This window comes from Balaenoptera borealis (genome assembly GCF_965194805.1).
Source record: "Balaenoptera borealis genome assembly, chromosome: 5".
NCBI lineage: Eukaryota > Metazoa > Chordata > Mammalia > Artiodactyla > Balaenopteridae > Balaenoptera > Balaenoptera borealis.
The window spans coordinates 127,700,305-127,721,946 of NC_138862.1; the positions used below are offsets into that span (position 1 = coordinate 127,700,305).

Genomic DNA, 21,642 nt, shown 5'->3' on the forward strand with positions numbered 1-21,642 from the left:
TGGGAAAGCTGTCAGGCAAGTTCCGGGTTTGAAGCACAGCAGAATTTCAGCGCAATGGAAATGACACTTTTGAATTCTGTTCTTCCATGGGAATTTGCTTCTCCTGCGCAAGGGCTGAGCTCTCAGGAGAACACTAGTGAAGGGGAGTGTGAACTTGTGTGAATGTTTGCAGGCATGCAGATACCTAGTGAGTTCAGGCTGGGGCTTTGTGGTTGGGGTTAGGTGTGCCCTTCTGACACCGCTCCGGGTATAAAAGACAACATCACGATTAGATCTTCATCTGAATGAAACTGCACCCTGGTCTTTTCAGAAACTGCAGGCACTGCAGTCCCACAAGGTGTTGAAGTCCAACCTCGGGTCCCTGCAGGATGAGGAGCCCGAGGAGCGACTCAGGCAGGCTCAGGAGCTCCGAGACCTGAAGGAGAAGATGGAGATTCAGGTGAGCCGATGCCCCGTGCCTTTCTTCCCAGAGCCAGGCAAGAACCGTGCTGTCTTCCAACAGAGTTTGTCGGTTTTGCTCTATGGTTTTAGGGAAGTTGAAAGACATCAAAGTTCTATATTTTCAGACCTTCTGCCAATTCATGAAAGCATAGAGTAGGGTACTTAGGGTTCTCAGGTGCGGCTGGTGACATACATGTGTGCAATGTCAGATTTGCCTGGGATTTTTTTCAAAATACATTCAGCCGTGTATCTTACTGGACGCTCTTGCCCTCATTTTGATTCCAACCCAGTTGAAAACAATTCTTAGAAAGTGTGACAGTCTTCTGGCTTTGAAGATATTTGGCATGGGTCTAATGGTGTGATGTTAAATACTTAACAACCGGTTGTCTGGAACTAAAAAAGCTTTGATTTGTAGCATTTGCCATTTTCTGTGGTGTAAATATTCCCACCATGGCTGATTTCATGCTGCTAATGTGAGGTCACTGGATATGGAACTGGGAAGACTTATGCACAATCTGCTCTCATGGGCTGGGAGGGGGTGGCCTGGCCTCCACTGGATGAACCTTACATCAGTCTAGTTACATATGGTCTGTATCACTGATAGTTCCATGGCAAGGAAGGGCAGTTGGCACAGTCGTTCAATCATGTTGTCCTGCTTCTGCTCTCCAAGACTGTTAAGAAAGAGCTTAACATTTAACTAGCAGCAGTAAAGCGTTTCCACTGCTTGATGTTTCAAGTTTCACATTTAAAAAAGCCGTTCTTTTTCTATGAACTCTTTCACATCCTTTGCCTATTTTTTCTGTTGATTTCCTTACCAATTTGTGAGTTTGTATAACGTATGGAAATTAACCAACCCTTTGTTGCTGTTGTTGTGGCTATTTTCCCCTGTTTCCTAGTCATCCTAAACTTTGTTTATCATGGTCTTGATCATACAAAATTAATAATGTTTATGTGGTCAAAATGATCAGATTATCAGTCTTTTGTTTATGGCCACTCTGAGATTTAAAAAGAAAATAATCATGGGAATTCCCTGCCTGTACAGTGATTAGGACTCCATGCTTCCACTGGCAGGGTCCCGGGTTCAATCCCTAGTCAGGCAACTAAGATCCCACAAGCTGTGCAGTGTGGCCAAAAAGAGAAAAAGAAAATATTCCTGTGTTTTCTTTTTGTTAGTTTGTTTGCTCATTCATTCATCTGTTCATTCATTCATACATGTCACTTTATTGAGGTACAATTCACATGTAAAAAGCTGTATATATTAATGTATATAACTCATTGAATTTGGGGGTAAGTGTAGCCATATTTTGGCTATTGTGAATAATGCTGCAGGGAACATGGGAGTGTGAGTATTTCTTTGAGATCCTGATTTCAATTCCTTTGAATCAAAATCAAGAAGTGGGATTGCTGGATTATATGGTAGTTCTGTTTTTAATTTTTTTAATAAGAGGAAAACAAACAAGTTTATTAACATGTATACCTCATGGATACATGGGAGATTCCCCTGGGAAAATGAGTAACTCTCTTGGTTTTTAATTTTTTTGAGAAGCCTCCATACTGTTTATCCAGAATGACTGTACCAATTTACATTCCCACCAACAGTGTAAAACGTTTTCTTCTCTCCACATCCTTGCCAACACTTGTTATCTTTTGTTAGTTTTAAAAATAATAGCCATTCTGACAGGTATGAGGTGATAATCTCATTGTGGTTTGATTTGCATTTTTCTGCTGAATAATGATGTTGAGCACATTTTCATATACCTGTTGACTATTTGTAGGTCTCCTTTGGAGAAATGTCTATTCAAGTCCTTTGTCCATTTTTAATTGGATTGGTTTTTGCTATTGAGTTATATGAGCTCCTTGTATTTTGGATATTAACTCCTTATGAGATACATGGTTTGCAAATATTTTCTCCCATTTCATAGGTCATCTTTTCATCAGTTGATGGTTTCCTTTGCTGTAAAGAAACTTTAGTTTGATGTAGTCCCATTTGTTTATTTTTGCTTTTGTTGCCTGTGCTTTTGGTATCACATCCAAAAATCATTGACAAGATCAATGTCCCTGTTTTCTTCTCGGAGTTTTAGGGTTTCAGGTCTTACATTTAAGTCTTTAATCCATTTTGAGTTGGCTTTTGTGTATGGTGTAAGATATTGGTCCAATTTCATTCTTTTGCAGGTGGATATCCATTTTCCCCAACACCATTTACTGAAGAGACTATTCTTTTCCCATTTTGTATTCTGGGTGCCCTTGTTGAAGATTTGTTGACCATACATATGTGGGTTTAATTTTGGATTTCGTATTCTGTTCCATTGGTCTGTGTGTCTGTTTTTATGCCAGTACTATACTGTTTTAATTACTGTAGCTTTGTAATATAATTTGAAATCAGGAAGTGATGCCTCTAGTTTGTCTTCTTGCTCAAGATTGGTTTGGCTACTTGGGGTCTTTTGTGATTCCACGTGAATTTTAGGATTTTTTTTCTATTTCTGTGAAAAATGACATTAAAATTTTGATACGGATTGCTTTGAATATGTAAATTGTTTTGGGTAGTATGGGTATTTTAACAATATTCTTCCAATCCATGAGCATGGGATATCTTTTCATTTATTTGTCTTCTACAGTTTATTTCATTGACATTTTATAGTTTTCACTGTATAGCTCTTTCACCTCCTTGGATAAATTTTTTCCTATATTTAATTGATTTTGATGCTATTGTAAATGGGATAGTTTTCTTAATTTCTTTTTTGGATAGTTTGCTTTTAGTGTAGAGAAATACAACTGATTTTTGCATGCTGATTTTGTATCCTGCAACTTTACCAAATTTGTTTATCCTAACAGTTTTTTTTTTTTTGGTGGAGTCTTTAGGATTTTCCATTTGTAAGGTCATCAGTCATCTCATCTGCAAACAGATAATTTTACTTCTTCCTTTCCAATTTTGATGCCTTTTATTTCTTTTTCTTGTCTCAGTGCTCTGGCTAGGACTTCCAGTACCATGTTGAATAAGAATGGTGAGAGTGAATATTCTTGTCTTGTTCCTGATCTTGGAGGAAAAGTGTTCAGCTTTTCACTGTTGAGTATGGTGCTACCTCTGAGCTTGTCATATATATGGCCTTTATTATGTTGAGGTATATTCCTTCTATACACACTTTGCTGAGAGTTTTTTTTTTATCATAAAAGGATATTGAATTTTGTCAAATGATTTTTCTATATCTATTGAAATGATCATATAATTTTATCCTTTATTTTGTTAATGTAGTGTATCACATGTATTGATTTGTGTATGTTGAACCATTCTTGTATCCTGGGGATGAATCCTACTTGATCATGTTGTATGATCCTTTTAATGTGCTTGTATTTTGTTGAGTATTTTTGCGTCTATGTTCATTAAGGATATTGGCCTATAATTTTTTTTCTTGTAGTGTCCTTCTCTGGCATTTGACAAAGGTAATACTGGCCTCATAAAATGTGTTTGGAAGTTTCTTCCTCTTCAATTTTTGGGAAGAATTTGAGAAGAATTTGCATTAATTCTTTAAACATTTGGTAGAATTCACCAGTGAAGCCATCCAGTTCTGGGATTTTCTTTGTTGGGAGATTTTTGACCACAGATTCAATCTCCCTACTCATTATTGGTCTGTTCAGATTTTCTATTTTTTTATGATTCAGTCTTGGTTGGTTGTATGTTTCTAGGAACTTGTCTATTTTTTCTAGGTTATCCAATTTATTGGTGTGTAACTGTTTATAGACATCTCTTGTAATCCTTTGCATTTCTATGATAACAGTTGTAGTGTCTCCTCTTTTATTTCTGATTCTATATGTTTGAGACTTCTCTTTTTTTCTTAATCTAGCCAAGGATTTGTCAATTTTGTTTATCTTTTCAAAAACTAACTCTTACTTTTGTTGATCTTGTCTATTGTTTTTCTATTCTCTATTTCATTTATGTCTGATCTACTCTTTATTACTTCCTGCCTTTTGCTAACTTTGGGTTTAGTTTATTCTTCTTTTTCTAGGTCCTTGGGGTGTAAAGTTAGGTTATTTATTTGAGATCTTTCCTTTTTCTTAATGTAAAATTTTATGACAGGAAACTTCCCTCGTAGAACTGCTTTTGCTGCATCCCAGAAGTTTTGGTATGTTGTGTTTCCATTTTTGTTTGTCACAAGTTATTTTTTTGTTTCTCTTTTGATTTCTTATTTGTTCAGGAATGTGTTGTTTAATATCTACACATTTATAAATTATCCTGTTTCTCTCCTATTATTGATTTCTAGTTTCATAGCATTGTGGTTGGAAAAGATTAACTTGATATGATTTCAAGCTTAAATTGGCAAGACTTGTTTTGTGGGCTAACGTGTGATCTGTCCTGGGGAATGTTCTTTGGGCATTTGAGGAGAATGTGTACTCTGCTACTTGGACGGGATGTTCTATGTATGTCTGTTCAGTACACTTGGTCTATAGTGCTGTTCAAGTCCATTGTTTACTTATTGATTTTCTGTCTGGATGATATATCCATTGTTGAAAGTGGAGTATTGAAATCCCCTACCATTATTGTATTAGTTTCTATTTCTCCCTTCAGTTCTGTTAATATTTGCTTTATATATTTAGATGCTCCTATGTTGAGTGAGTATATAGTCGTCCCTCAGTATCTATTCATAGGAGATTGGTTCCAGACCTGCTATGGATACCAAAATTCTCAGATACTCAAGTCCCTTATGTTTTGCACATCCTCCCATATACTCTACATCATCTATAGATTACTTCTAATTACTTATAATACCTAATACAATGTAAATTCTATGTAACTAGTTGTAAATATTGTAATACAATGTAAATGCTATGTAAATAGTTGCCAGCATGAGGCAAATTCAAGTTTTGCTTTTTGGAACTTTCTGGAACTTTTTTCCAAATATTTTCAATCCATGGTTGGTTAAATCCATGGATGTGGAATACACAGATGTGGAACCTATGGATATGGAAGGCTGACTGTATATTTACAGTCGTTATATCCTCTTGATGAATTGATCCCTTTATCAATATGTAGTGACCTTCTTTGTCTCTAGTAACGGTTTTTGACTTAAAGTTATTTTGTCTGATATAAGTATAGGTACCCTGTTCTCTTTTGTTTACCATTTGCATGAAATGTCTTCTCTCATCCCTTCAGTTTCAGCCTATGTGTGTCCTTAAAGCTAACCTGAGTCTCTTGTAGGCAGCATATAGTTGGATCTTTTTTTAAAAATCCATTTAGCCACTTTTGATCTTTTGGTTGGAGAATTTAATCCATTTAAATTTAAAGTAATTACTGATAGGTAAGGATTTTCTACTGCCATTTTGTTAATGGTTTTCAGACTGTTCTGTAGTTACTTTGTCCCTTTCTTTTTCTCTTGCTGTCTTCATTTGTGAGTTGATGATTTTTTTGTCATGGTATGCTTTGATTCCTTTCTCTTTCTCTTTTGTATATCTGCTACAGGTTTTTTCTTTGTGATTAGTATTAGATTATATAAAACATCTTATAATTACAGCACTCTGTTTTAAGCCAAAAACAACTTAACTTTGATTGCATACAAATAGTCTACACTTTTACTTTTCCTCCTCCACACCTTCCGCTGTCCACAAGCTAGCCAGTAGGGTCTAAAGCTGGTGTTGAGATCCGTATGCCAGGACCAAAAGCCGAGTCAGCTGTGCTGATTCCCTGAGTTCTGGGTGGGGTGAGGCAGAAGTGGGCGTCCTGGGCAGCATCCTTCAAGGCTGGGGCAGTTGGGTGCTCACTTGCTCTCACTGTCCCCATGGGAGAGATTGTGGGCTGAGGGGGTCTCTCTTGGCACTGAGCTGTGCCGCCTTGGGTGAGGGGTGACACGGGTGAGGTGAAAACTGTTCTTCTTCCCCTCTTCAGTGTGTCTATTCTTGGGTTTTTTTGCTTCACCGAGGTGCTGGGACCTCTCAGCTGGGTTCCCAGGCTCCCATAAAAAGGTCTCATCTGTGGGTGTTTTGAGAGCTGGGACCTCCTGGTCCATCATCTTGCTGACGTCACTTACATGTTTTAAGTTGAAATCTTTGACCACCTAGAATTTATTTTCGTTTAAGATATGAAATAAGGATCCAAGTTCATTTTTTTTTTCAGGCAGTTAACTACTTGTTTGAACACCATTTGTCAATAATCCATCTTCCCCCAGACTAAGATTCTATTTTTTCCCCATCTTTGTCTGGTTTTTCTACTACTCGTGTAGCTTTATAGTATATTTTAATATCTAGAGGGGCCCACTTGATAAGCATTTACTCTTTTTCAGAAAACAGAATGGAAGAGAAAAATGAAGGCATTGCAGGAAGAGCATGCAGCTCAGAAGAGAGAGGTAGGTCTCACTGGACCGTTTTGGGGAGCCTGGTTTCCCACGACCTCCTCTCATCTTTTAGCTCCCCATCCTTCAGCCCCCACCTTGAACTGGTTGGCAGATAATTTTTTGCTGATACTGTTCCTGGCTGCTGACCCCCATCAATACACAGAGGGGTCGGCCGCCCAGATAGCAGCTTCCCTGGCAGGGAGCATGGGCCTCCAGGCCTTCTCTTCTGAATCCAACACATCCTTTCTCTGTGGTTTCCTCTGCAGTGACCCCGTAAGGTGCTCCAAGGAGGGTTGTGCTGTAAAACTCAGAGAGCTGCCTGGTCATTCTGTGTTTGGGCCCTCCTTTGAAACTCCAACCAGGAGAGACCCTGGTGGCTGTGGACCTCAGTGATAGTTCACGGGCAGCTCAAATGGAAGGGTTCAGACACTGAGACCAGTGGGCAGAGAGCAACAGGCCTCAGGGCAGAGAAAACAGCTTCTCTAAAAATGTCCCTGATAAGGAGGCAAGTTGAGGAGGAAGCCGGTTAACAGGAGCCCCAGGTTCTGCTGCAGAAAGCTCAGAAGGTGAAGGTGCTTAGGTCTGAGTCTGGCGCAGGATGGATTCCCCCTGTTCCAGTAATTCCCATCTGATGGGTTTATCTTATTTGAAACATTTAAAAATGGGAAATGCATTCAAGTTTGTTCCAAAAGCAGAAGAACTGTATTAAGGTACATGGGGTAAAGTCTTACTTCCGCTCCGTTTCCATCTACCTGTCCCCGACACCCACCCCACAGGTGACCACTTTTATTGCTTTCTTGTATTCTTCTAGAGGTTCTTTATGCAAAGATAAACAAATAGTGTCATTTTCTCTCTGCTCTTACATCAGAGGTTTTACTTAAAAATAAATAGTGTCATTTTCTCTCTGCTCTTAGACCGCATTTCCTTCACCTTTTGTCTTCACCTAAAAACATCCATTTGATGATTTTCGAATGACCTCAACTTACCTGACTGTCCTTCAGTGGGTGGCACACCTGACAGGGAGCCTTTGGCCCTGACCTTAGGGACCTGCATTCAATTCTCACTTCTCCTCAGGCACCACTTGAAATGTTCTCAAATGGGAAGGAAGTCAGTCTTGTTAGAAAGCCACCTGCCCCGGTCTGGAGACACTCCACCTGCTTCAGGTGAAACCCCGACCAGCGTTTGCCTACAGGTGCAGGCCCTGCAGGCGCTGGGCACTCAGAGGTCCCTGCAGACATGTGACTGACCGACCTTCCTGTGCCACCAGCTGCAGGAGCAGAACGAGAGGCTCCAGGCCTCCCTGTCTCAGGATCAGAGGAAAGCAGCAATCCAGGCCCAGCGCCAGATCACTGCCCTTCGTGCCCAGCTCCAGGAACAAACCAGGCTCATCGCCTCCCAGGAGGAGATGGTAGGTGTGTCCCTCCTCCCAGCCAGGACCTGGAGCCCTAGGCCTCTTCCCTGCGAGGATTTCCTTAGATTCTTCTGGACTTATCGGCACTAGTCTCATTAGTCAGACTCTTTGAGGAGAGAGAAGAGTCCTCAGATTTGAGGGGCAGAAAGTGATGAGGATGCTAAAGACGTGCCTGCTGTCCGGTGTTAGTGGGTTCACGGTACCACCAGAGACCGTGTGAGGACCAGCACCTGGTTGATACTTTGCTTATTCCTCCGTGTAAGCCTCACTGCTGCCTTTCAAGGTAGACATTACCTTCTCCCCATCTTCATTTGACAGATGATGAAACAGGCAGGAGAAGTTAAGCGCCTCACTCGAGTCCACACGGGGCACGTTATAAATGACAGGGGTGAGATTCAACCCTCGCCAGGCAGGTGGAATGCAAAGCGTGTGCCCCTTTCACTGTGTTCTCAGGCATCATTTCTTAACTAATTCCTTTTTCATAAATTGACTGCCTCTGATGAAGTTGTCAGATAAACTAGTGTGATGAAAAGGCGTCACTCACTAAGCACCCTCTCCTAGAACTGGCCCCTGTGACTCTTCATCTAATGCGGATCACTCTCTGCCCAGCCTGGGCTCAGCTCCCCCTTCTGAGCCCCAGGTCGGTGGAGACGTGTATCTATCCCCAGCTGGGCCCTCCTGTGGCCTCAGGTCCTTTGTCATGGGTCTGATACCACCCTCCACACAGCTTCCCTGGGCTGAGCACCCACTGTCACTGTCTAATCCACTGTTCTGTACCTCTTGCTATTTGTGCCTTTCTTTTCTCCCAGCTATACTTCACCGTCAACATATCTTATTAATCCATGGCCCTGCTGCTTTTCTTTTTACTGTTTCTTCCCCAACACACTTAACTCTTCACAGCTGTGGCTGCCTCAGGTCCAGTCTGGAGGTTTCCTCCTTATGTTACCCAGAACGCTTGTTTGCAGATGTTTCAGTTAGGAGCCCACTGGCTAAACATAGCAGAATAGGTTAACAGGGGTTTATTTTTATTGTAACACCAAAAGAGGTGACAGTTGATGGCCTTGGTTTAGCTGCAAGATTATGCCATTGGAAACCCAGACTCTGTTTTTTTTTCTTTTTTTAAATTACCATCTTCAGCATATTGACTTTTGTTCTCATGCTTGACTCTCATAGTTGCAAGATGGCTGCCATAGCCCCAACCATCACAGTCATATCCAATGGAAGCAGTTGATGAAAAGGCTCTTTCCCAAGACTTCTACTTATATTTTACTGTTCAAAGCTGTTATATGGGCAACTACAGTTGCAAGGAAGGTTAGAAAGAGAATAATTAGCTTTATACTTTCTAGGGTAGAGGTAAGCAAAGGAGGAATAGTTAGAAATGGACGTTGTATGAGTCATTCATCAGTAGGTAATGAAAAACAACTCAAACCTAAGCAGAAGAGGGGATTTGTCATAAGGGTAGACAGGGTGTCTCAGAGAGCTCGAGGCAGGGGTGCAGCCAAGTCTAGGAGTAAACTGGGACCAGAGACATGAGTGTAGTCAGGAGTTTTCCTCTGCTGTGTGTCTCTGTTCCTTTCTCTGTATCTGCTTCGATTTTTTCTTTTACTCTGAAGGTCAGCTTCCACTCCATGTCTGCCCTACATGGCAAGCGAACAAACAAGCAAGCAAATAAACAGTGACAACCAAAACTCAAACCAGTTGGCTGTCAAGAGCTCTTGAATTCCCATGTTACCAGTCCAGAATTCTCTGCCCAAACCTGGCTGTGGTGTGGGGGCTCGTTGCCACAAGGGGCTGTCCTGTCTGCAGCTATGTGGAAGGAGGAAGAAGAAGCGCTTCCTGGAAAAGAGGGGTTGAGCAGAGAGTTGGTGACTGTCCACATCATGCCTCCTCCCTCCCAGGGGGCACTCAGCTCAGATGCCCACATCGCAGGAGGGGAGCCTCCCTTGCCCTGGCTGATTTCCACCAATTATACCGACAGTACTGCCTGTGTGCCTGCCCCCCTCTGCTTGTATGGGGCTCCTGCCCTTCAAACCACAGTCCCTCTCTGAAGAGGGGCATTCTTGTCTCCTCACCAAGGGAAAGTGGAGCATGGTGCCATCTTGGCTGCTGCTGTTCACCCTTGGTGCCATTGCGGGGCTGGGGCAGAGTACTCTGAGCTCCCTCCAGTTCCCAGTGGTTGGCATGGGAACACTGGCCATCCCTTCTTCACAGAAGTAGGCAGAGCCACCGCTCACAGCAGAGTCCCCTGCTGGCTGTAATCTGCTCTGTTCCACATCTTTGCAGATCCAGACCATGTCTCTCAGGAAGGTGGAGGGTAAGTCTGTACGGGGCGGTTTGTAACAATCGTGGCTATCGTCTTGGCCTCTCCTGTCTCTTGTCCCCCACCAGTCAATGTATAAGACGAGGCTGGTGGCAGCAGCTCAGGGACCTGTAGCGTCAGGCTCTCTGGCTGGGTGGGGGAGGGTGAGAAGATGTTTGTTTCTGGGACAGACAGGGCTCCAGCCCAGGTTTGTGCTGAAGGCATTCCATGCAGCTGGCAGGGTTTCTTGCCTGGCCTGCTCGTCTCTGTAGGACGGTGGAGACATGAGGTGGGAGCCGGGAGGGAGGATCTTGGGGGCAGTGACGGATGGAGCAGGCAGGGCTCCCGAACAAGCTCTTTCTAATTCACCATGCCTGTGATTCAGTTCCATCCAGCTTTACCTTGTTTCCAGCGTGCAGCGAGTTGACCCCAAATCTCTGCGAATCTGTGTGAATGTGGCCTGTCTGGAGTGTACGCCCTCCGGCTCCTGGGTACTCCGGCGTGCTGGTGTGCGTGCTTGTGTGTGTCTGACGGACACAGGCGCTGGCGTCTAAATGGCGACAGTAACCTACAGGGGACCGCTACTGCTTATGAAACCTGGCCCTTCCTACTCCACCCCGCCTCCCCTGCCCTATGCCTGTAGCTTCCCTTCTGCCTCTCCTTGCAGACCCACACATCTCCCCCGTCCCCTGCCTCGAGGCTAGACATTTCATCCCCAGCCCTATGCCTGTAGCTTCCCTTCTGCCTCTCCTTGCAGACCCACACATCTCCCCCGTCCCCTGCCTCGAGGCTAGACATTTCTTCCCCAGCCTCGCAACCAGTTCAGAGAGGCACTATTCCTATGGCCTTGATCTCCTGGGTGCTGGGGCTGGGGTGTGTGCCGTTAATAGGAGCTGTGTGCCATGGACTTCAAATCCATTGTCCCCGTGATTTAACGTGGGGCGGGTATTATTGTCCTCACTTTCTGGATGAGGAGCCCGAGGCTTAGAGAAGATCAAGGACTTACCGTGTCGCGTGCAGCTAGTTGGGGGGCAGAGCTGGAACGAGGACTCTGATCTTTCTGCCTCCAGGGTCCATGGTTGTGGCCGCTGCTCCATTCGGCCTCTCTCTGCTAGAGGACCGACTCGAGGGCTTGCTGTGTCTGGCCAGCACTCACACGCTGCCCCGTGCTTTCCTCTAAGGCGGGGAGGGGGTCCAGGGCTTTGGAGACACTAACTGCTCCTCCTCTCCTCAGGGATCCGCAAGGGCCCGAAGGCTGTGGACACGGAGAAGGACTCTTCCGAGGAAGGTGAGGCTCCATCTTCTTCCCTGGGGGCCGCCCTCTTCATTGTTTAGTTTGTCCCTACTTAACTGGATCTGGCTACCTGAGTCTGGGTCAAGGGAACTAGGGACATGAAATAAATATTTCTTAAGCACTCTGTGCTTGCCAGGCACATTACACGCAGGTACTAACGTGCAGCCTGCTGGTTCACCCAGGCTCAGAGAGGGTCAGTGACTTCCCCAGAGTCACAGAGCCAGCAGGTGGTGGAGTCAGGATTCGGCACGGTGTCTGCTGCATAGCCTGTCCCTGGTGCCTGCCCCACCGCTTGCCTGGTACTACCCAGAGCAGTGGATGCAGCCTCCCTGCGCTGGCTTAAAATGACCTCTGCGGTTCTATTCTGCATGGCGAGCGTGCTGCAGACAGATCACACAGGACCTAACTGATGTGCAGGAATCCTCCTCGGCGCCCTCTGCAGAGCCCGGGGTCCCTGCTGCTTTTATTCACTCCGTTGGCCGAGCTCTCAACCAGATGTTTCCAGGGAATGCAAAGGAGAAGTGAAAAAGTAGACTCTCCTGAGAGGGTCAGGGAGAAGGAGCTCCCAGGAAAGATCAGAGAGCTCACAGCCAACCTGCTGACCAGGCCTGCCTGCCCAGCCAGGCTGTGATGTGACAATCCCAGAGCGACCCAACAGATGCACCCAGGAAAGGGTTTTATTGGTGTCACCAAAGAGTTCATTGGGGGGTGTTTTATTTTGTTTTTTAAAGTAATAGTTTACTTTTGAGACAGTAATCTATGCTTTTGCTTTTGACCAAAAAAAAAAAAAAAAAAAGAAAGAAAGGAAGGACAGAAGGAAGGAAGGGAGAAGGAAAGAAAAGCAAAAGGGCCATCTTTTTGCTTTTTTTTTGCTTTTTTTTTTTTGCTTCTTACTTTGTAAGAAGTAGGTCTCCCTCCTGCCGGGCCATCCAGTCTCCGCCCAGAGATTCCATCGTTCATGGTTTGTCACGCATCTTTCCAGAGATACTTGGTGCAAACACAGGCACATAGATGTATGCATTCTTTTGCTTTTTCCTAAACGGGAGCACAGTATACATATTTTTCTGTGGTTATTGCTTAACAACGTATTTGGGAAGTCATTTCCAATCCCTTTATATAGAGCTGCTGCATTAATTATTCAGGACTTCTCAGTATTCCATTGGATGGATGAACCAAAATTTACTTAATCGGTCCTCTGCTACCTCCCTCCCCACCCAGTGCGTTTAACCTTGGGATATAGTAGCAAAAATTAGAGTTCCATGTAACGTTGAGTAACACAAGGTCCAGAGTGGGGATGAACCAAATCCTCCAGTGGGGGCATAGAGTTCGAGGAGGAGGAGGCTGAGAAGGGCGAGTTAGGGAGACCTCTCCCCGCCCCCTCCATGCCCCGTCCTGTTGCAGGCAGGACCCAGACCTTTGTCAGGCTGTGCTGTGCCTCTTCACTTGCTCGTCTGCTTCTCCTAGTCCCAGACCAGCAGAGCAGCATCCCTTGGGAACTTGTTAGAAATGCAAAATTTTCAAATTCTCGGCCCCATGCCACACAGACCGAATCAGAACTTCTGGGGCAGGGCCCAGCCATCGCTGTCTGCACCCGCCCTCCAGGGCATTCTGGGGCTTGCTCTAGTTTGAGGACCGCTGCGGGGCCCGCGGCTCTCTGCAACTGGCTGCACACTAAGAATCTCCCAGGCTGCTTGCAGCTCTCTGGAGGACCATGCCAGTCCCCTGCTGCCTAAATCACAGCACACGGTGAGGGGCGTCCCAGGCATCAGGAGTACTTAAAGCTCCACAGGTGATTTCAACATGCAGCCAAAATTGGGGCTCATGCCCTGTGCAAACTTTATGGAAGAGCGTCAACCCTGAGGGGCAGTGGGGGGCTTGTTAAAACACAGATTGCTGGGATCTACCTCCAGAAATTTTGATTCAGTAGGTTGGACTGGGATCTGAGAATCTGCGTTTCTAATAAGTGACAGGTGGTGCCGATGACGTGGCTCACACTTCGAGAACCGCTGCTCTAGAACAGCTGGTTCTCAGGCGTGGCTGTTGTTAGGTCTGGGGAGTTTCACAAACAGATCTTAAGGCCTGGGGCCCACCCTCTGAGATTCTGATATAATTAGCTTGGGATGGAGCCCAGGTGATTCAGATAAGCAGCCAGGGTTAAGGTCATCGCCTTGACTGTGAGCTCCTTGAGGGTTTTCTTTAGTGTCTTCAGCACTGGCCTGTTCAAGCTCCATATTACTTGTCAGTAAAAGTCTACTGAGTGAATCAAAAGGCTGGTCCTTCTGTAACCACAGTGGCCCCCGGCATTGGACCTGAAGAGCACTTCTGGGAGGCCTTCCCTGACTCACCCGGGATGGCCCCTTTGTAGCAGTTATCACATTTTATTGTAATTGCTTATTTTGTTACCCTCTGGGTCGGTATTTCTCAAGGTGCAGTCTGTGGCTCATCTCCATCAGAATCATCTGGGGAAGTTAAAATGCAGATTCCAGGGCCCTTCCCCAGACCTATGGCATCAGACTCTCTGGAGGATGGGGCCAGGGAATGTGCACTTTAAACCTAGGCAATTCTGATGTATACAATTGGAGGGAGAGCCCCTGATTTAGGCAGTAAGCCCAAGGGGAGCAGGGAGCTATCGGTCCACCGTATGTATATGTATACATACATCATGCATGTAAGCCAAATCACTATGTTGTACATCTTAAACTTATACAGTGCTGTATGTCAATTATATCTCAATAAAACTGGGGCGGGGGCGTGGGGCGTGAAGACCAGAGCCCAGGGAACAAACTGCTGTCAGGACTCAAGTGTGAGTCAAAAGCCTGAGATCTCTCAGTTAACCTGGGACAGGACTGAGCCAGATCTTGGAGGTCCAGACCTGCAGGGGATGAGGATCCTGAAGGTGGGTAGGGGGTCTGCAGCAGTGGTTCCCAGGAGAAGAAGGACCCGGGGATGGACACTCAGAGGGGATTGGTGGCCCTGGGTGCACAGGCTGGAGACCAGGATCCCTGGCTGGGTGCCGTGTGGCTTTGGGAGTAGAGGTTTCGGGCACCCAGGCTTACCTCGGTGGTTGTCTTGTGCTGCAGAGCTGGAGGACTCCCGCAGTGGACAGCAGAAGCTGCTGGCAGCTCTCAGTCGAAACCCCACCTTGCTGAAGCAGTTCAGGCCAGTCCTGGAGGACACCCTGGAGGAGAAGCTGGAAAGCATGGGGATAAAGCGAGTGAGTTCCAGGGCCACTGTGGCAGGGCCGGTACCTACCGTTTAGACACAGGGCATTCTTAAACCGACAAAGGGTCGATTGTTCTTTACATTGTAAGCTTATTCATCTTATTTGTTCCAGTGGGACACCTTTGGTATCCAGGAATATAAACCTGCACAGCTGGCACTGTGGTCTCTTCTCTGTTTCCTCCAATGGCTTCCTGAGATGTCACCCTGTGTCCTGACTTCTCCGTGCTCTCCACTCATTGGCTACTTTCTTCTGCGTCTCTATTTCGTTGTTGTTGTTCACATATTCAACAAATATTTATTGAGCACCGTTGTGCTAAGTAGTGTACTATATGCTGAGAATACAATGATGAATTAGACAGAACTGACAATTTTTTTCATGGAGTTTACAAATGGTAGGGAACTCAGATATTAAACAGTGATTGTCCAGAAATTTAATAACTTACCATTGTGAGAAATACTCTGCAAGAGAGGTATTGGATGCTATAGGAATGAATAATAAGGGGATGTGCCTTAGCTTGAAGGTCCAGGTGTGATGGTGGGCAATATATGGATATTACTTTGACAGATTACTCCTCTCCAATTGGATAGAGTCTCAGTGGAACTATCAAACAAGATGTTCCATCTTCTCCTGGACAAAGGGACTATATGTGCCCCAAAGGACTGTGTCTCTGTTTCTGACAGAGGGAATTTAATTGGCTCAGTGTGGCCTTTGGAGGGGCCCCTTGGGTGAAGTGTCCATCATCGGTGGCACACGTGGCCATGCCCACTGAGCAGGTGGCAGTGAGTGGAGCAGGCTCTGAACACGCTGGCACAAATTAGCATTTGAACACCGTTGTCCCTACATGCCCGTGTTCAACCAGAGTATGCATATTATCATGAAAGGCATTATTTTTGGCTGCGTTGGGTCTTCATTGCTGTACACGGGCTTTCTCTAGCTGCGGTGCGCGGGCTTCTCATTGCGGTGGCTTCTCTTGTTGCGGAGCACGGGCTCTAGGTGCGCGGGATTCAGTAGTTGTGGCACGTGGGCTCAGTAGTTGTGGCTCGCGGGCTCAGCAGTTGTGGCTCACGGGCTCTAGAGCGCAGGCTCAGTAGCTGCGGCGGTGCATGAGCTTATTAGTTGCTCCGCGGCATGTGGGACCTTCCCAGACCAGGGCTCAAACCCGTGTCCCCTGCATTGGCAGGTGCGTTCTCAACCACTGTGCCACCGGGGAAGCCCAGTGACATCTATTATTAAAAAGCACACCTTGTTATCAAAGCAGCTGAGCATCACATCATTGAGAATACTATGTGTACAGAATAAAATAAGAAAAAAACCCCCAGACCCCTAGGTTTAATTTAGCAAGGAGGCCCCCTAGTCACTGACTGTTTTCAACTACTGCTCAATCTAACTCTGGCCTTACGTTCAGACTTGATTAAACCATTTCTTTCTAATCTTAAATGATTTCTCATGGGCTCCAGGTGGATGTCAAAAGCCCAAGCAAGTTCCAGTAGGTTTTGGAAGGGTGTCTGGCTTTGTTTTTTTGCAGTTGATGTTTTCAAACCTTGTTAGCCATGGAGAACAATGTGTCCAGCATAACGATAGTGCCTGGGGGTACAAAAAGGAGCAAGCCATGGTCTCCCCACTGTAGGATTCGGTCGGGTGGTGGAGAGGCATGTCCCACCTGAGCCTGTATGCTTGATGTCGATGGACTGGTGCGCAGCCCCTTGGCACCATTCTGCTGTGTGTGCTTTGCTGGGGCCCCCGCGTCCTAGCCCACCTTGCTTTCAGCAGCCTGCTCGCCCTGCTGTAATGCTCAGCTCCTCTCCCAGAAGCACCGGCACTGATCCCAGTCACTCCCAGGCCAGCAGCAGCTTTGAGAGGCTTAAGGAAGGAGAAGGGGAGCCCATCTCCAGAGGGAACCTCTGTGTCTTCTAGGATGCAAAGGGAATCCCTGCTCACACCCTCCGACACCTGGAGTCCCTCCTGCGAGCCCAGCGGGAGCAAAAGGCGGGGAGGTTTTCTGAATTTCTGAGTCTGAGGGAGAAGCTCATCAAGGAAGCCAGCAGCAGAGTGAAGGAGGAGAGACAGTGGAACAGGGCCCCGGTGTCCCAGCCAGACGGCGAGGCTCCAGGTGAGCTGGCGAGTGGGCTTGCTCGGGGCTGTGACCTGCGAGGGTGCAGGCTTGTTTGCGTATAAGGGGGTGCGTAATCCCCCCATCCACATCCAGGGCTTTGCTCTGAAGGGCCAGACGATAGGGTCCTCCCAGGTGGCTGAGTCCAAAAGTCTTCTGTTGGAAAAACAGAGTCTGTGGATGGGGTGGGGTGGGCACCAGAGTCCCTCGGGGAAGCAGAGGAGAACGAGGACCAGAGCTGTGCTTCAGCCCTGAGCTGGCCCTGCTCCGACGCGCTGCCCCCTTCAGCAGCTTCGCTCTGCACTGTTTTACTTGCTTGGACCACAGGTTGAGCTTTGCCGCGACAGAGAGCAGCCCATTCTGTTTGTGGCTCTATAAACCAGGCCTGTCAGCACAGCGGCTGCAGGTGGAGGCAAGGATCCATCAAGTGAATACTCGGCTCTGGGGCAGCGGTTGGGCCAGTTTGGCAGGCGGACAAGTCCTCAGAACTCAGATGTCCCCTGGGCCGGGTCCAGCCGCTGCTTTGTCCCTGGAATTTGTGACAAGGAAAGGCCCTGTGGGTCTTGTGGAGGGCTGAAGTATGTGGGCGAGGACCCTCCGCGCTCTGTCCTCAGGGCACGCAGGGAGCGAGGCAACTGTGTTCTTTGGCTCAGGAGCCCCCATCTCTAGATTCAGATCCACAGTCCGGGTGATGCCCCAGCTCCTTTCGGTCATGGACGTGTGCAGCCAGAGGAACGTCGCTTCTGCTGTCTCCTTGTGTCCAGGCAGGCCCCAACCTGAGCTCTGTATGCAAAGGAAGTTTCCAGAGTGTGGTCCACACACCTCTGGGGGCTATGAGGGTTGATTTTAGTTGGTACGTGCATCAATAATTTTAAGATTTAATCTTTATTTTTCTTCATGTACATTGGAAAAATATTACTAACATGGCAATCCTGAGAGCTCATGGAAATTATTACTTGCATAAGTATGAAGTGGGTACTTTATGTTTAAAAGTGTCATTTTATATAAAAATGTTAAATAGAGAACAGGACAGTTGCTTTGAGAATATGGTAAAAATTGTGTCGATGATCTGGGTAACTCTGTCATATTTGGTTTAAACTTCTGGCCTTAAAAGCTCTAAGGAAAGGATAGTTTTTAGTCTTGTACAGAAATCTCAGGGTGAAGGGTATCTGTCCTGGTTGCTAACCTGCCTTTCACATAACCCTCTGCCTCAAATGCTCATTCATTCCTAATTTGTTTAATTGAGTGCAGTATTTGCTGAGGTTGACCTGGGCCGGGGCCTGCTCCCTCAGCTGGAAACCAGCCAGGACTAGGTGATGTGACAGGGCCAAGCACGGGCTGGGGCCGCTCGGAGGAGAGGGGACGGGCCCCGAGGGAGGGTGAATGGAAGCCCCCTCTGAGTCCTGGTTTCCAAAAGAAGAGAAAGTTTTCTTGCTCTTCGAGGTGCTCCCCTCCCCTCCAGTGCTTGGTCCCAAAGCCTGGAGTGGGAGCCTCCCCTGGCCCCCACCTTCTGTCTCCACTTCCCTGGCCTTGGGTCCTCCCTTCCCCAGGGCCCGTCACTGACCGGTGAGGTGAGCGCTGTCCTCTCGGCATTTCGTAGGCCTCCTTCCAGCTCTGCACCCACGTGTTCTCTTTCTAGGCCCCGTGAGTGCTGTACGAAAGCTCACCTCCCGTCTCTGCTCAGAGTATGCCTCTTTTGTTTTGGGGCAAAGCTGCGGGATGCAGCCAAGGCAGTGGCAAGAGCCCTAGATTTGGGGTGACTGACGACCTGGGTTTGCATCTGCTGCTGACTTCCATGGAATCGTGGGTCTTGAGCAAGTTCCTGAATCCCTGGAAGCCTGTCTGGGGCTAAATGGATGTTGGATGTAAAGTGCTTAGCTTGGTCTGTGCATAGTAACTGTAGCTGTTGTTATTTTCCCTCAGCAAGTTCACCCTCCTTTCAGTTTACGCTTTCCTAGAAACCCCACTTCTGTGTAAATGCATTCTCCGAGAGCTGTGCATTTTGAACGTCTTTTCGAACTTCGAACTACAGTAAGAAATGCATTTTATGCTGTGGCTCAGTCCACACATGTAAGAGTTTGATGAAACAGTACTTACTCGGACTCCCTGTGATGCACTTTCTCTCCTCTTCTCTTTCCATAAAAAAACTGCCAATCCTGCATTACTGCCCACCCCTTGTGATTCGCGAGCTGGAGGGGCTGTATCTAATTGCCTGCCTTAAGCACTCCTGCACAAGCCGAGTTCTGGGAGGAGGGTGTGTGGATCTCGCTGGCCCAGGTGGTCCACTGGCGCCCTCTGGTGGCAGCAGGGCCTTCCTGCAGGGCTGCCTGCACTCCAGCATCAGCTGCTTGGGTTGGGTGGAGAGGGGAGTAGGTGGCCTTGGCGAGGCCAGCTTCTAGGATTGTGTCGGGGGAGCTGCAGACATGCTGGACCCCCTTCAGACCTGCTGCCTCCCGCGGGTCTCCCGAAACGATGCCATGACCCTGGAACACCAGCTGCTGTCTTGGTCACTGATGAAACCGTGGGTCCCGGCCCCAGGTCTGGCCAGCAGCAGGACGCTTGGGGTGGGGGAAGTTATTAAATCCGCTGTGATTATTACGGTACTCTGCACAGAGTGACTTGCCCATTTCCCGTGTGTGGAGCCTCTTTCTGCATCCTCTCAGGCTCGAGGGCCCAGATGGGTATGCTCTGAAACGCACTCTTACCTGTGTTTCTAGTCAAAAGCCAGCAGAGCACACCGGTCACCAAAGAGGCCCAGCCAAAGGCCAGGACCCTGCACGTGGCACAGTCATCCAAGCCGGCAGAGTCCCCCGTGTCACCTCTTCAGAGCCGCGACAGCCACGGCCCGGGCCTGGCTCAGGGGCCCACCCCTACTCCTGGCTCCAGAGCGCCTGGGCCCTTCAGCACCCCGGCTTCCCTGGGGCCCGGGCTGAGGTGAGCCGGGCTCTGCGCTCTCCCCGGGTCTGTGGTGTGGCTCCCGCCCTGTCCTGGGCCCCCCACAGGCTTCTGCAGACAGGGGAGGGGCAGAGGCAGAAGTGAACAGGAAGGGCCTCGGGTGCGGTCCAGCCCTAGCTCCCATGAAGAGACCGGGGTCCTTTGCTCCCAGCCAGGACACACCTCCCCTCCCCTTACTCACCTGTCCGCAAGCCTCGGTGGCCACGCTGGAGGGGCTGGGTCTTCATCTGCTGACGGAACTGGCGTGGCTACCACTCTCCAGATGACTCCTGGCTGGCGTCTGGGCCCAGGCAGGGAGCAGGGCTGGCTCTGGGCAAACCAGACAAGCTTGCAAGTGGTGAAGTGTGGCGTTGAACGTCTTCGTTCCGGCCCACACACCGCCCGTTTCTTCTCTTCCTCAGCAGTACGCCCCCGTTCAGTTCTGAAGAGGACTCGGAGGCAGATGCCGGCTCTCATGCGTCCCTCCAGCCCCCGAGAGTTCCTTTGAGGCTGGGGCCCCGGCCGCAGGATGACTGGGGCTGGTCTGACACCGAGACCTCGGAGGGGAGCGCCCGGACGCCTGGCAAGGGCTCAGGTGGGCTGGCTTCCTCAGGAGAGGAAGGTTTTCTTATAAAAATGTTAAGAGGCTTGTAGCTTCTGGCTTCAGTTGCATTTTCTAGCCAAAGATGAAAGAATATGGAACTTTTGTCTTTCCAAAGTCAGTAAGTGGAAGCGCTGGGGTGTAAGCCCATCTCTATCTGCCACGTCCACAGTGTCCGTGGAGTCTGCGGTACTTCATCTTGTCTACAGTGTGTTCCAAGCCTGCCAGTCTATCGACCACCAGAACCAGATCTCTGGAGAAGTACCGACGACCTGCCAGGCTAGATGATAGGGTGTAAACATCTAGGAACCGGGAGTCTGGAGTCCTCGGACATGCTTCAGCCTCTGTCACTTGCTCCCTGCGTGTGCTTGTGTGAAGGGTTTCGGTTCCTTTGTTGTAAAATGAGGTTTCCGGACAAGATGGGTAATGAGGGATGAGGTACACATTAGGCCCTTAACAAACAGTTTTTGAATGAATCAATGAGCTGAGGGCTGTCGTAGCTCCGGACCTCTGTTCAGGCCCCAGATGTTTGAATCCTGGAAGTCCGTGGCCAGCTCCCTGCTTCTTGGCCAGTCCTGAGGTCTGGACATCCACCTTGCTCTCCCACGTCACCAGAGTCCATTGATAACGTAGTCGCTGCTTAGCCCCCTTCTTGCATGGAGTTCACAGAAAGCGAGTCTGGCCCGCAGACCTCCTGTGCGAATTTATATTGATGATATTTCTTCGTTTCTCTGTGAAGGTGTTGGAGGAGGAACTGCACGTTAGTCTTGCAGTTCAGGTACCAACTGAGCAGGGATTCCTCCCGGCCTCCCGTTGAGAGGGAAGGGCAGCTTCCTAAGCCTGGGTACCCGGCCGTGTCCTTAAGTGCACAGTACACTTACAGGATGTTCCAAGCACACGCCGGCCTGGGCCTCTCTCTCTTTGCCCCTCTTTTACTGTTTTTGCCCTTCCTTCTTCCTCCTGACCCTTTTCCATGCTCCCTTTATCCACACCAGAGCCTGGATGTGAC

At 47.8% G+C, this 21,642-nt stretch overlaps 1 protein-coding gene across 12 annotated transcripts in view; it reads left to right on the forward strand.

Moving 5' to 3' along the window:
• Nucleotides 1–21,642, forward strand: part of DZIP1L (DAZ interacting zinc finger protein 1 like) — a 46,648-nt gene that overhangs the window by 22,299 nt on the left and 2,707 nt on the right. For 10 of the 12 annotated variants that reach the window (XM_082393432.1, XM_082393439.1, XM_082393435.1 and 7 more), the window contains 9 exons: nucleotides 311–439; nucleotides 6,711–6,773; nucleotides 8,029–8,169; nucleotides 10,456–10,486; nucleotides 11,706–11,759; nucleotides 14,846–14,979; nucleotides 16,903–17,098; nucleotides 19,816–20,032; nucleotides 20,455–20,627. In XM_082393432.1, coding sequence (XP_082249558.1) covers nucleotides 311–439; nucleotides 6,711–6,773; nucleotides 8,029–8,169; nucleotides 10,456–10,486; nucleotides 11,706–11,759; nucleotides 14,846–14,979; nucleotides 16,903–17,098; nucleotides 19,816–20,032; nucleotides 20,455–20,627 — 1,138 coding nt within the window. The remainder of the gene's footprint in view (nucleotides 1–310; nucleotides 440–6,710; nucleotides 6,774–8,028; nucleotides 8,170–10,455; nucleotides 10,487–11,705; nucleotides 11,760–14,845; nucleotides 14,980–16,902; nucleotides 17,099–19,815; nucleotides 20,033–20,454; nucleotides 20,628–21,642) is intronic. The other 2 variants (XM_082393429.1, XM_082393434.1) reach the window with 2 other exon arrangements.